Below are 15,379 nucleotides of genomic sequence, written 5' to 3' on the forward strand. Positions count from 1 at the left end.
CTCTCTTAATCTGTGGGTTAAACCTGCAAGTTCTGCATATTCTAACATCTTTAAGTTGCCAATCTTCTTTTTGGGCCAACAAAACATGGGCTTTTGTTGTTGCATACATAAATAAACTACTGGCACCTAGGAATTTCTACTTGGGTTATTCTCAACAAAAAGGATTGGGTTTTTGGGGAAGGCAAATTTAAACATTTTTTTCAGTTCATCATAAATAATTTCCCAATATTCTTTCACCTTTCTGCATGTCCACCACATATGAAAAGGGTACCTCCCATTTCTTTACATTTCCAACACGTATCCGATTCTACGTTATACATCTTAGCCAACCTACTGAGAGTTAAATACCATCTAGGAATCATTTTCAAATACAGTGGTACCTTGGTAGTTGAATGGCTTGGCTCCCGAATTCTTAATTCATTCCGGAGGTCCGTACTTAACCTGAAACTGTTCTTAACCTGAAGCACCACTTTAGCTAATGGGGCCTCCTGCTGCTGCTGCGCTGCCGGAGCACGATTTCTGTTCTCATCCTGAAGCAAAGTTCATAACCTGAAGCACTATTTCTGGGTTAGCGGAGTCTGTAACCTGAAGCATATGTAACCCGAGGTACCACTGTATACAGTATTGCCCAGTGTGTCATTGGATGCTTTAACTAGCTTGTCTTATGTTTCCCATTCTAACAAGAAATAATACATTTCAGACAGATGTTTATCCTTAATTTTTAACAGTTCTTTTTCAAATTATGATCTTTGGTCCAAAACTAAAAATCATGGCAACATAATAATGTAAATGGGGCAGCCAAGAGAAAAAGAAGGGAGGAGGGAGCTGTAAAAAAACAAAACAAAACAAAACAAGTTAAAAGAGTCAACTAGATAAATTGTTACTTCTCTCCCAAACTGATCATGTATAAAATCCACACATTCACAGAGGGTAACTAATGGTTACTATTTATTTAGATCATTTTAAAAAGTGCATAGTACAAGCAAAAACCTTAGTTAAAAAACTGCAAATTCCCAAATGGCACAGATACGATTTTTGTCTGGCATGATTCAAACAATTTTAAAGCCTCCCAATCTAAACTATAAAAGCACAAGTCACATTATTACTCACATTCTGCATCAGAAAATTAAGGCTAAGTGAACTGCTGATATTCTATAAGCACATGTGAATCTAGGGTCAATGAAGATTTATGTGATCAGGATTTCCCTTTGTTTTGAAGCAAGTTAATAGGAGCTGTAGGATGGGATTTAATCAGGGCCGCAGTGTAGAATATATGGGGGTATAGCCTTCTTCTCCCATGGTAGTCTTACAATTAAAACCCCCTCCCTGAAGCTGTTTAGCAGGTGGCGGTGACTTTCATTAGGAAACACCATTAGAAAAGAGGGTGATCCTGTCCTCAGTGCCATGGTCCTAGTCCAAATCTCTTCCTTACTCCTTGCCCTGTGTGGCTACTATCAACTTTTTTTTAAGTGTGAGAAAGCCTGATGCCATGTCTAGCTTGTGCATTCAAAGCATGTGGTGTTTTTTTTTAAAAAAAAGTATTAGAAACTAAAGCATAAACTGCAAGCCTGCTTTCTCTTTCCCATCAAGCAGGCTGTGCAGTGTCTCTCCATCTGATCACTGAACCCTTAATACAAAGATCAAGTTCTAAGAAGATTCATGAGAAGTGAATCTTGTAAAGAGGCACTAAAGGACACCTTCCTTTCCTCAAACACCACCAGTGTAAGTGTATTGGAAAAGGAGGGAGAATGCAGTTTGGGCCTCTCAGCAGAATATTTCCATTTCCCCTAGTACACTGGACTAGATGTTGGTTGACAGCCCCTATTTCCCCACCATCCCTCCATCTGAAATCTTAAAGCAGAGGTTTTCAAGCTGTTCTGGCAATCCTCGAGTTCCCTGCCAGGTTTGACAAGGGTGCACAAACATGCCTGGAAGTCAGCTTCCAATGCCTAGCTGTACAGTGGTACCCCGCAAGACGAACGCCTCGGAAGACGGAAAACTTGCTAGACGAAGGAGTTTTTCGTTTTCTTAGCCGCTTCGCAAGATGCATTTCCCTATGGGCTTGCTTCGCAAAACGAAGCTTGCCCCGCAAGCTCCGGGGATAGCGGGGAAGCGCAGCGCATCTTCCCCGCTGTCCCCAGACCTCTTTTGAACCAAGGGGCGGCAACGGGGAGAAGCGATTCTCCCCGCTGCCCCTTCCCTTGCTTTAAAACAGGTCCGGGGACAGAGGGGAAGGCGCGCGCGCCTTCCCCTCTGTCCCTGGAGATTGCGGGGCAGGCAACGGGGAGAAGCAATCTTCTCCCCACCGCCCCTTACTTTAAACAGGTCCAGGGACAGAGGGGAAGGCGTGCGGCGCTTCCCCTCTGTCCCCGGACGGTCTCCATAGGAACGCATTGATTGATTTTCAATGCATTCCTATGGGAAACCGTGCTTCGCAAGACAAAAAACTTGCAAGAAGAAAAAACTTGCGGAACGAATTAATTTCGTCTTGCGAGGCACCACTGTACTATAGCACGCTGATCCATGAGACCAAGAGCAACAGGTCCTTCAGACAAAACTAAATGTAATGAACACCACCACAATTTTTTTAAACATTATTTGAATCTTCTGCAACACAGTTTTGCAGCAGGTTAAGCAATCTGGAACAGCTTCTCTGATGCTCAAAAGACTGTCTTAAAGCGCAGTATGGATTGTTCTGCTTCCTCCTAAGTTAGCAAGAATGTTAATCATCATACGTTGTCTGGGGTGGCTGAAAAAAAATTGCTAGTAGTGCCCCCACACCCGTAAACAAAAAAACTTACCATGGTACAATTTAGGACCCTTATTAAGGCACATTTATTCTACTGTAGAAGTGTAAATCACTACGAGATTGGTTTAAATTTGCCATGGCTTTTCCCATAACAAGATGAAAGGAGTCAAGAAGGGCCATAACTCAGTGTTGAAGCATCTGCTTTGCATGAAGAAGGTCCTAGACAAATCCTTGGCATTTCCAAGTAGAAGAAGAGTTTGGATTTGATATCCTGCTTTATCACTACCCTAAGGAGTCTCAAAGCGGCTAACATTCTCCTTTCCCTTCCTCCCCCACAACAAACACTCTGTGAGGTGAGTGAGGCTGAGAGACTTCAAAGAAGTGTGACTAGCCCAAGGTCACCCAGCAGCTGCATGTGGAGGAGCGGGGAATCAAACCCGGTTCAGCAGATTGCGAGTCCACTGCTCTTAACCACTACACCATACTGGGAACGTCTCCTGGGAGTGTCACTGCCAGTCAGTGTAGACAACAGCGAGGAAGTTGGACCAATCCAGTATAAGGCATCTTCCTCAAAAATATTTTTGTTCAAGATCCATATTTTAGGGGTCACTGATCCAAATTTAGTATAGGACCAAAGAAATGTTTTGTTTGCTGAGTTAGGCCATTATTGCTGCATTGCTAGGGGTTGCACTAGAATGATGGTCCCTTCCAACTCTACGATTCTGTAAATTATTGCAAGCCGTTTTGCTGCGATATTGCTAAATTGCTATAAAATTGTCAGTAAGAAGCTTCATAGCCAATCTAAAACATAAAAGGGTTTTTTTTGTTCTCTGATGAAGAAAAACAGGCAGAGTTGTTTTGTTTCACTCCCAGCTGCAGTCTTAGGAACACTTACTCAGACGCAAGCCCCACTGAACATAATAGGACTTCCAAGTAAACATGCACAGGACTGAACAGCATAATGTTCTTAAATTACTTATTGCATATGTATTTTCCTTTCCAGTAGTTAAACTGGAATTGCGAGTACATGCATACCAAATCATCTAATCCATATTATATTTTCCTGTTGGTCATTCCAAGAATAAAAGTAAAGGAGGGAGGCTAATTGAGAATGCGTAAGAAAAATGCAAATTACAATTGCTACATTTCATTTCTGGCAACTATAAATTATGTCTCATTGAAGAGTCTGTTCAAAGAAGCCAAATTTGAGGATGCTTTCAGCATTAAAGCTGTTCTACACATTGCATACTGAGATAGCAAAATTCTGGGCTGTACACTTGAGACTGCAGGTGGGAGGTGCATGCTTTTGAACGCTTCTGCACCTAGGAAAGGGATCTGAGCAAGATGTAAACTATTCCATCAGACACAAAGGTTTCATGAGGCCTTCTCTAATGTGATAGTTTCTTTGAAACAGGAAAGGTTTTAGCGTTCAGAACTATGACACCTTCCACACATCTGCAATTGCAAGTGGTACAGTCCAGAATTTTATCACCTCAACTTACCACTTCAGTTTCTGTGGTATGCAGAATATCTCTTGCTGCTCTTGTTGCTTTAAGCAACACTTAAGATGTCTCTTAAGATGTCTTAGGGTATGTCCACAAGTGATCCTGAAGACTCCTATTTGTCTCCCGCATACTTTAAGGGAAAGCTAAACATAGATAATGTAATTCATAACGCATAAAACAACATTTTAAATCCAAATGGCAGTCCTTAAAACTATGTTTAATGTTTGCAAGCAATCTGTTCTATTTCTGTGAACATTTGGTGTCTTTACATTACTGCTTGCTGATTCCATCCATAAAAAAATGGCAGCTGGACTCTTGCCTTAGAGGCACAGCTCTGGCATGCTGTTTCTAAGAATATGAAAATGTTAACGCCTGAAAATAAATAATGCAGATTGGAGTGATGCAGCAAGTAAGTACATAGGATAAATCTAGTTCTGTGGACTTCAAAATAGAATGAGATTGTTGTATTTGGTCATTGTTTACACCCCGGTATTTGAATAAGATGTATTGAGGTGTTCTGATTACAGTTCCACAAACAGTTCAATATGCATAGACTGCTTCCTTCTTTCAAAGGCTTCTAACAACTTCAACGACAGGGGAAATCCTTACAAATGCATCATTTTTACCTAAATACACCATGCTGTTGCCCTGCCACTGAACTGAATGGGAAACCTTTACAGTCCAGAGCACCTTCATGTGCACATTGGAGCCCTACATTTACAGAAAATAACTGGATATAGGTAGCTGTGGACTGTAATATCCACTACAGAGAAGTATACAGGTAACTATTTTTATTATAGTATTTGTAAATATTCCTAGTTTCAAATGTAACATTTAGTTATGCACTCTTTAGTTATCTTAATACAATACTAAATTTATTTTCTTGCTTCCAATAAATACATTTAATTTGGCCTTATTTTAGAGAAGGATGTACTTTGGACAACACTAACACAGATATAAATAGTAGAGAGAATCCCTGTGAAACAATTCTGGTTCGCAGGCACAAAGTAAATCCAAAGTTGTATTGATGAGATACAATTTGGGTTTTTCTAAATTGGGGAGGCTAGCGTGTGGCCAGTTGGATGTTGCCAGACAATAATTTACACCATCTTTGACCGCTGGCCATGCTGACTGGAAATGATGGGAGTTTTAGTCCAGCAATATTAAGAGGAGCACAGATTAGCCACCCCTCTTCTAAATCAATTCTATAGATAATGGCACATTCAATGGGAACTTCTGTGCAGTTCCCTCCACTCCATAAATGTACATAGATCACGGAGACATTATTGGTGGACTGCAGGGAAAGAACTGTTTGAAAAATGACAACTAGGCTTTAAATTTCTTTTAGATATTATTGCAAAGTGCAATAGTGCCTAGAGTCCAATGAACATCAGCAAAAATGCCACATATGTTAACTTATTCAAATATAACGGGAGGGGGTGCAAAACAATTTTAAATGTATGGAGCAGAACAGTATTGTGTGCGACATAGAGGGGTATTCTGGTCACGTTCGTTCTTTTGGTCGTGCAAGGTTACAGTCGCTGAGCTTCCTCCAGTAAGGTCTAGTCCACAGGTGGAGCTGGTGGTTCTTGCCCCTGTGTGTCAAGAATACACTGATTTATATATCTTAATTTCATATAGCAGCCTGGTTTTCAAGACAGACATTCTATGTAAAGGGGCATGACATAATACAAATTAAAACACAGGCAATAAAATATAAAGCATCTACTTAAAACTACTGAAAGCTAGCGCAAATAACCCAGCGTAACTTAAAACACATACATAACCAGAACTCAGCACTAGTTCTACTGCTTGCAGGTTACTCACTGAAGGCCATGACAAAAAGATGGGTCTTCAAGGCCCATTTAAAAGTATCAAGGGATGAAGCTCTCCTCATGTCACATGGGACTGAATTCCACAACAGCAGGCCACCACCAAAACGTCCCTGTTCTATGTGCCCGCCATTAGAACAATAGGAATGTGTACAAAAGAGAAGAAAGATTAGAACAGAAGAAAGAAATGTGTACAAGAGAAGAAGCTGTCCATTTCAAGATTCGCCGTACACCTTTTTGAGTTTGTTTCCGTTAGGGAATGTAATGGCAGAACCAGGAGTGCCAAGGACAGATAGAACTCTAGCTGAGTGAGCTACTTAGAACTGGAAGTATTCAGAGATGTCTTCAGGCCTGGCAGTGAATAGAGATCCCCATATCACTGCCTTTGATAGACCAAGAAGATGCTTCCAGAGTGAACACAAAATTTATTAGAACCAGGAAGTGGGCATGTGTCATTGTCTAGTTAGCAGGGCAGACCCTCCTGTGCTGAGGACTGGTAGTCTTAGTGTCAGCTTATCCCTGGCTCAGTTCCATGCAAAACCATCTCGAGTTCCAGCCTGATACTGATACCAGCTACAGTTTTGTAAACAGAAATGCAACGTCAGAATGGATGAGGAAAATGCATTACTGGCACAGTGTAGCACAATCTGCTAAAAGCTACATATGAATTGCATTTGTGTCTTGGTTTTTCTTCGAGAAACTCAGGCCTCTGCATCACATATTCCCCTCTCCCTGCCTTGTCGTTTGAGGTTATATAGGGAGGTTAACTAAAACGTCGGAATACTCACATTATGTGGGCTGGATGGCTTTTCAGCTGTAAAAGGTCTTCTTAGATTAGCAGGTCTCATCAAGAACAGTACCAGTGCCAGAACCAGCCAGCCCACCATTATCATTGTCACACTGATGTCATTATCAGCAGACGGATTGGGTCCTGGCACTGGAAGGAAAAGAACACATGAATTAAACAGAGTGAAGAATTTCAAGTCACTTTTTAAAATTAACTACAATTAAAGGGACTCAGGTGGGGATTACGCAGCATTTTGGGAGAAACAAGAGAGTCAAGCTAAGGTAGAATCTCAGGCTCAACAGAGAAGTTCAGCTCTTGAAGGAGGGCTAACTGGCTTGGAAAGAGAAAAGTAGCTCCACCTCCTGAGTCACTGAACAAACACGGTCCCATGTGAGTCACTGTACTGACTGTTAAGCCTTAACCAAAAATAGATGACTATTTATTAAATGCTGTCTGCTTCTTTTCCACTTCGTCTTTAATCGCCTTTAAACTGATCACAGGGCTAGTTATTTCATCTGTACTCATCTCTGAAAGTTTATGGTGCCATCTGGCAACTTTCTAACCGATGGGTGCTCTCAGCATTCTCACTTCCATATTTATTTTCTTCCCTCTGTGTCTTTTACTTGTTGGTCAACAGGGTCCCTAACGTTAGTGTAATGTGCATGGGTTGCTCGTGCGTAAGTTGCCGCCTCTCCAGGCTTTGTTGCCTTGCTAAACCTTTCAGTCTGGGCAGCCCTTCACTTCGTGGCTGCCTCAGTCGCTAGCAGAATCCGTCAGTGGGCGTTTCTTAAATCTTTTCCAACATAAAAGTTGTTTGACACCCAGTCTCCTCCTACTCTCTCTGCGTGGAAGTCTTCTGCGCAGGGTGGGCGTGGGTAGCGGAGGACCCGTGCTCTCCCCGCTGGTGTCCGGTGAAGAGTCCTGGAGCCCTCTCGCCGATTCCCCCATCAGCCCCTCTATATCCCTGGTGTTGCGCTGATTTGCTTCCCCATCTGCAGAGCTGCCTCTCTCCCTGCTGGGCCCTTCTCCAGCATCATTTGAGAGCCTTCCCTCCACCTCTAGCTCCGATGTCAGTTCCCTGACAGTTAGCACAATTTTTGAAAATGTAAAGAGCGAATAATTGCTGATTGTTATCAAGAAGCCTTCATCAATATAAACCAATATAAATTTTGTAGTGGTGGTAAAAGGCTGAAGCTATTGAGGCCTCCACACTATAGCCTCCTCCTGATGGGTATAGATATAGACACACATGCAGAACACACACATTTATGCAAAGATACAAATACAGTGGAACCTCTACTCACGACCGAAATCCATCCTTATGGTGAAATGGGTCGCTGGTAGAAGCGCCATTGTCCGCAGGCGCATTCAGTGGCAGCCCGCTTCTGTGCATGTGCAGATGGCAGCAGCCGTTTCTGCATGTGTGTGAATCGTGGCAAACCTGGTGTTTACTTCTGGGTTTGCCGCGGTCGCGACTTGGAACGGGCCTAACTAGAGCGGGACGTAAGTAATAATAATAATAATAATAATAATAATAATAATAATAATAATTTATTATTTGTACCCCACCCATCTGGCTGGGCTTCCCCAGCCACTCTGGGCGGCTTCCAAAAAATTTTTTTAAAATACTCTAATACATCAAACATTAAAAGCTTCAGATGTCTTCTAAAAGTCTGGTAGTTGTTGTTCTTTTTGACATCTGGTGGGAGGGCGTTCCACAGGGAGGGCGCAACTACCGAGAAGGCCCTCCGCCTGGTTCCCTGTAACTTGGCTTCTCGCAGTGAGGGAACCGCCAGAAGGCCCTCAGAGCTGGACCTCAGTGTCCGGGTAGAACAATGGGGGTGGAGACGCTCCTTCAGTAGAGGTTCTACTGTAGTCTAATATGTTTACATTAATATTATTTAATAAAGTTACTACCAAATTGATTAAATCCACAGCAGCAGTGCCTCAGTGATGCAAAGTGCCTTCCATCAGCTCCGGATAGGGATAGCCTAACTATTGTTGTCTAGGCTCTGGTAACATGTAGGTTAGATTACTGCAATGCATTATACATAGGGCTGCCTCTGAAGCCGGTTTGGAAACTTGCTAGTGCAGAAATGGGCAGCCAGGTTGCTAACCAGGACCAGACAGTTTGAGCATATTACACCGATCCTGGCCCAAAGGCACTGGCTGTCAATTATGGCCCAATTCAAACTACTGGTTTTGATCTATAAAGCCCTAAACACCTCAGGACTGCAATACTTCCAGAGCCACCTCTCCCCATATGAACCTACTCAGACCCTGTGATGATCATCTGAGGCTCTTATTCATGTGCTGCTTCAATGAAAGGTCTGGAGGGTGGCAACACAAGAACGGGCCTTTTCTGCAGTGGCTCCTCATTTGTGGAATGCTCTCCCCAGGGAGACTCGCCTGGCACCTTCATTATACACCTTTAGGTGCCAGGCAAAAACATTCCTCTTCAACCAGGCCTTTGGCTGATGAACATCCCATATCCTTTTAAATGTGTTCACAAGGGGGTGGTTACTGGTTTGGTTTGTTCTTGTTTTTATTATGTATTTTGTGATTTTACGATGTGCACTGCCCTGAGATCTTCGGACGAAGGGTGCTATACAAATTTAATGAATAAATAAAAATAATATCAAAACGGAGGGATTGCTCAGCCATGATTACTGAGCAGAGGGATGCCTCCACTCAGTCCAAACCTCCCACAGTCTGGCTTGAGAAACAGTTTGGCTTGCTCTGTTAATCTTGCAGCAGTACAGAAAACTAATTCGGCTCAGAGCTCGGTGCCAGAAGATTGCTGCCATAAGTAGCCAAAGAACATTGAAGGCAGCAGTATCATGTAGTCACAGTTCTCAGAGAGGAAAGCTGATAAGCACCCTGCTTTTCTTCTGTAGCCCACAAAACAATATCCCCCTAAACTTCTGGAGGCCTCCTTTCACTCATCATTTTGGCAGCAACTGATGTGACCGGCCCGTGAGAGACAAAAAGCTGGGCTGCTGTGGAGTTTTAAATCCATCAAATATCTTACAGATAAGCTGACCACCTCTTTGAGAAGTTGTTCTCTTCAAGGCAACACTTGAAGCTCCTATTTCCAGGGCTTATCAGTCATCTGCATATCCGCCAAAGGCATCTCCTGTATGACATCCCTCTCAACGTCAAACTGTGAAAGAGACCTTCAGCTTCCTTGGGCAAAGGTTATTAGCAGTGTCCTTGGGGCTGGGGCAGAGAGGGAAGGCCCAGCAGGAAATAAGCTCAGAGTTGGAAGCAATTAAAATGATAGATTTTTAAAACCTCAGGAGTAAGGTTTCTTCCTCCCCCTGTGACATAGCTCTGTTCAATACACACCGAGCCTCTGACTACCCACTCCTTTCCTCAATGTATTGCAAGAATACATATTTAAAAATGTAATCGTACTAAAGAGAAAACAGTTAATATTTAATAATTATATAGCATATTGTAAGAATTGCCAAGGTATAGGAAAAGTTTGAAACGTTTGTGGCATGCTTTAAACATTTTCGTAAATTATCTTTGCAACAGCCTTCAAGGTACAGCTGAAGGAGGACAGGATATTGTTCATGCGGCAGACGGGAACTCTGAGCTAGAAGCTTGCTGAAGGCCATCTAATAAGTTCACGGCTAAACTGATATTTGGACTGGGGACTATTTGTTCCCAGCTCACATCATGACGATAACCACAATATTATGCAGAGGTTTTGCCAACGGGGCAGAGAGGAAGGGCCCTATCCTTGTTCTGTAAAGCAGGGATGGGAAATCTTTATGCTGCTGAGCATGGGTAGGCAAACTAAGGCCCGGGGGCCAGATCCGGCCCAACCACCTTCTAAATCCGGCCCGCAGACGGTCCGGGAATCAGCGTGTTTTTACATGAGTAGAATGTGTCCTTTTATTTAAAATGCATCTCTGGGTTATTTGTGGGGCATAGGAATTCATTCATTATTATGTTTTCCAAAATATAGTCTGGCCACCCACGAGGTCTGAGGGACAGTGGACCAGCCCCCTGCTGAAAAAAATTGCTGACCCCTGCTGCTGAGGGTTGCATTCCCTCAGGGGTAGTCTCATGTGGGACACATGTCAACGCTGGGCAGAGGAGGGCTGATGAGGGGCAGGAACAAAGTTTTATGTATTAAATAATCCAGAACAAAGACTGCCCTTCTTCAGCTTTCGTCATGACTAGCTCAGATTAGAAATCCTATGCAGGTCTACTCAGATGTAAGCCCTGAGCTAGGTTTGATAGGGTTATTTTCTGGAAAGCAATTCCATTCTGGCTTAGTGAGCTATATATGTACACACCCAATTCATTTTCATCAAATAAAATACTGCCTTTTCTGAAACTATAGAGAGAGAGGGAAAGCACAATTCTGAAAGCTAAGAGAAGGAAGGAGGAAAGGAAGGAGGAGGAAGAAACTGATAGAATGGAGAAATTGAGAAGCTACAGTAAATGTTGGAGGGCACACAAAATTAGCTGCGGGTTTGGGGGGAATTACACGTTACACTTGGGCCCCAGGTTGCTCTCCACTGTGTTGCAAAGGGAGAAGCAACACGCCTTGGTGATAAGACAGAATAAAAGTATGGTCTGAAGACACAGAAGACCACTACCTTGTTAAGCTAAGCTAGTTTGATAGTGGTCAGTGCCCAAAAGGTAAGGTAAAATACCCCTGGATGGTTAAGTCCAGTCAAAGGTGACTATGGGGTTGCAGCGCTCATCTCACTTTCAGGCCGAGGGAGCCGGCGTTTGAGCCAATCAAAGCTGACAGAGACAACTACAGTATTAGCTGCCCCCAGAAGAGCTACTCTGTCTGTACGCCAAGTTTCTGCTTTGGCAAGGTCTTTTCCCAATCTTTAAGGACATAACAGTGTCATTAGATGCCAATTTTACTTGCAAAAATACCATTTTTTAAGTTTTTAAGTTCAGGAAGCACTGCTAGCCTATATTATCTCAAGCAAATGAGTGCTGTTTCACTTTGTCTGGATGCAAAGACCAAACCCAAGAGTTTCACACTTCCACAGAAAGACTCCAAATGTGCAAAATTCAGGGAGTTCCCCTCTCAAGTCATCGTTTTCGTAATGATTCATTCATCTGCAGCAATGGAACAGACGTCAGGCTGACTTCAGCAGAGCCCCTGCCCTCCTGCTTCCCAAACCAAACCCCACCCAAAGTTCCAGCCTTTACTGCTGTAATCATTGGCCAAAAGGGTTTGTTTGTATAAGCTGGGTCTCAGACAGGAAGCAAAATAATCATAGGCTCCCAAACCACTTGCTGCACTCCTCCAGCTCTTCATTCCTATCAGCAGATGTGACTAAGGGAAAACAACACAGCAGATGTCATAATTCCCTGCCAATTCGAGCTAAGCCCCCTCACCTCAAATCTAGAAATAAACTTATTATTCCACTAGGCATTTGGTCTTTTCAGTTGATATGGGGGGTGGGGGTGGAAAGTGTCTGCAATTTTTTATCTGCTGTTCCCATCTTCTTTTCAACTGTTTTGAGTATGTTTCCCTGGTCCCCCCCCTTTAATTCTAATATGTAAGCCACCATGAGCGTTTTATATAAGAACAGAAATTGGGTGTGTGTGAAGTTCCTAAATGAATTGTGTGTGCCAGAATTTATAAATTCTATATGCAAGCCACCTCGAGGGTTTCATGTAAGACAGAAATTCAGGATATAAAGTTCCCAAAGTCATTTGTGTGCCAGGATCTACATTCTCCAGAGCTCTGCTTAGGGAACCTACAATCTTCCAGATGCTGTCGGACTCTGATTCTTGTAAGCTGAGGCAGCTTGGCCAATCAGGAATGATGGGAATTGGAGTCTGACAACATCTGGAGTTCCTCATTTCCGGTTTAAGAGAAGGCTGGGGGGGAGGGCACAAAATAAATACAGAAGACAGCTAGTGACAGGAAATCTGGAGATGAAACTGAGAATCTAAGGGAGCAAATCAAAATGTAGTCTACAGAGCCATTCCCTGTTGACTACAGGCCCCCAGCATAGCTGTCAACTTTCATATTTGAAAATAAGGAATCAGCAGCATCAAAAATAAGGGATCAGCAGCCTCACCTGTTCCAGGGACAGTCTATGGGATATCTAACAATCCGGGATAGCAGCGGGAAACGGCGCTGGAATAAGCAAATTTCCCACAAAAAAAGGAAAGGTTGACAGCTATGGCCCCCAGACGTCAAATAGGCGTACAACATCTGCCCTTGCAATTGGCTGGCAAGCAGCATGAAATTTCTGGGATGGCTAAGCCTGGTGCAAATATTAGCAGCCGGGCCTTCTGCCTTGCCTTGCCTGCTATGCAAAGCAGTGTATTCCTTAGTGCTGCACTTGACGTTCCAGCATTTAGACAGCTAGTCATGCAGTTAACTCTCCAAGTCTGGATACTCATAGCCTCTTACTAGCCCCAAAATCACTTTATGTAAAAATTCCAAACATGTTCTTACTCACAGCTAATTCTCACTGTGTTTTTATATCACTCTTAAACATCCAAACGCTGCCAACCCCCTCCCCCTTTTTTTCAAGAGAGTAGGAAAGTTGGAAAATAAGACTGTAGTGTACAATCTGGCATGATGAATCATGAACATGGGTCTTTATCAGTGTACACTAGTACCTGGCTGGAACGGTTATGCATTCCAAAACTGGAAGATCAACTTCCAACTAAGAAAAAAAACCTTATAGTGTTCCTTTGGTTCAGATTACCAATACTACAAGGTATACAATGGCACGATTCTTTCTGAATTATCGAGGCCTTTTTCTGTTTGGATCAAAACGCATGCCCCTGAAATTTCTCAAAATGCTATTTTGATATCCTAATCTGATGATACTTTTCACAGAGCAACACCCACCCCTAGCCCTCAGCCATGCATTGTCCTGTTCCCACCCCCCACATTTTCTATTTTAGAAAACAAATCACTTTTAAGTTTTATTACAACTAAGGTATATAGAAAGTTGTGAAATAAATAAAGTAAAATACAGTTGCAGAGATAACAATCTAAAGCAGAAGTCCTAAGCAGGGAGAAAGGGCTTCTGAATCCTTTCTTATCCAGTGGTTATTCCGTTTATTAAAAAATCACCCCCTCCCAAATTGCAGCAAGAAAGCAGATGGGAACATTTTAAATGGGAGGGGGACCAGAGAGAAAACCTAAGAAGTATCTCCCTGCTTCTGTGAAGTTCTCCCACTTTAGAGTGTAACAATCCCACTGGAATTTTGTGAAAAGAAAAGAAAAAGGTTAACAGGTGAAATATGAAACTCAGTCTAATGCACATTTAGCCATCAGACATAATCTTTTCCATTGCATCTATTCCTTAACGCTAATTATTTTAGCCCTGAAATTAGCAGGAGGGTCACTCCCACTTGCCATTTCCATTGATGAGAGTAGCTTGTAATATGGGGAACCAGAGTATGGCCTCCTTTGTATTGATGCCCCCCCACTCCCAGCTTAGACTCATAGAAAACTTTCTGATCTACATGGGATTTTGCCGCATGATGAAGATGGCATGCTTAGACTTACTCTGTCCAACTATCTTCCTGTATTTTGTAATGCTTGTGGCTGTTGTTTTATTGGTGTTTAAATTGTATTATTATTATTTTTTGGATATATTTCTGTTGGTATATATAAAAACAGCTGTTGAGTTGCTTTGTGCTGGAAAGCAATATACAAAAGCGTTTAAAAATATACATGCAAGATTTCCCTATTACTCACGTTCCTGAAGGCATTCCGTGTCTGTGCAGTAGGATTGGGATTGCCGTAACTGAAATGAAGAGAACAGAAACTTGTTTAGAGAAAAAAGAGACTTCATCCGTTCTAAGATTTGTGGGTGAGTCTTCAGAATTTCTGAAATCAAATGAACTTTGGAGAGTCAAGTGCAAAGTCTTGGAAGTTAACTATTGTTAACTACATGAGTTTTACTTTCAAAAATTTACTTGTATATCAAAATTCTTTATTTTTCAGCTTTTCAATAAGTGCTAGAAATTTGGTGATAATCATTGGTCGGAAAAAGATGTTCCATTTTTAAAAAAAAGGAGCCCCTCCCAATACACCGCATCACAGTTGGCTTTTGAAACCAAAGCAGTTGGCTGTACAATGTGGAGGAGCTGCTATTAAAAAGAATGAAGTGCGGACCAATTCCAAATCTCTAGCCAGACGCAACCTTCTACTGCAGGCTTCCTCAAACTCAGCCCTCCAGATGTTTTTGGCCTACAACTCCCATGATCCCTAGCTAGCAGGACCAGTGGTCAGGAATGATAGGAATTGTACTTTCAAAACTTCTGGAGGGCCGAGTTTGAGGAAGCCTGTTCTACTGGATCAGAAAGAGCAGACCTAAACCAGATAGATGTCCAAATGAGGTCTCACCACACTACATCATTTTCAATGGAATGCTCACTTGGGGACAAACTATATTATATTAATTTTTAAAACACCATGCTGAGCACATTTTTTAAAAACACCATGCTGAGCACTGGTGGCTTTAATTTCCAAAGAAAAACAGCTAGA

At 42.4% G+C, this 15,379-nt stretch overlaps 1 protein-coding gene across 3 annotated transcripts in view; it reads right to left on the bottom strand.

The window, feature by feature from the left end:
• Positions 1–2,806: 2,806 nt before the first annotated feature.
• The window catches only part of SMIM14 (small integral membrane protein 14), a 34,847-nt gene continuing 22,274 nt past the window's right edge, over positions 2,807–15,379 (bottom strand). For all 3 annotated transcript variants that reach the window (XM_081209185.1, XM_081209184.1, XM_081209186.1), the window contains 3 exons: positions 14,588–14,636; positions 6,875–7,023; positions 2,807–5,849 (listed from right to left, as the gene is read on the bottom strand). In XM_081209185.1, coding sequence (XP_081065311.1) covers positions 5,817–5,849; positions 6,875–7,023; positions 14,588–14,636 — 231 coding nt within the window. In that variant the 3' untranslated portion in view covers positions 2,807–5,816. The remainder of the gene's footprint in view (positions 5,850–6,874; positions 7,024–14,587; positions 14,637–15,379) is intronic.

Source organism: Podarcis bocagei, assembly GCF_964188305.1.
Source record: "Podarcis bocagei genome assembly, chromosome: 9".
Lineage (NCBI taxonomy): Eukaryota > Metazoa > Chordata > Lepidosauria > Squamata > Lacertidae > Podarcis > Podarcis bocagei.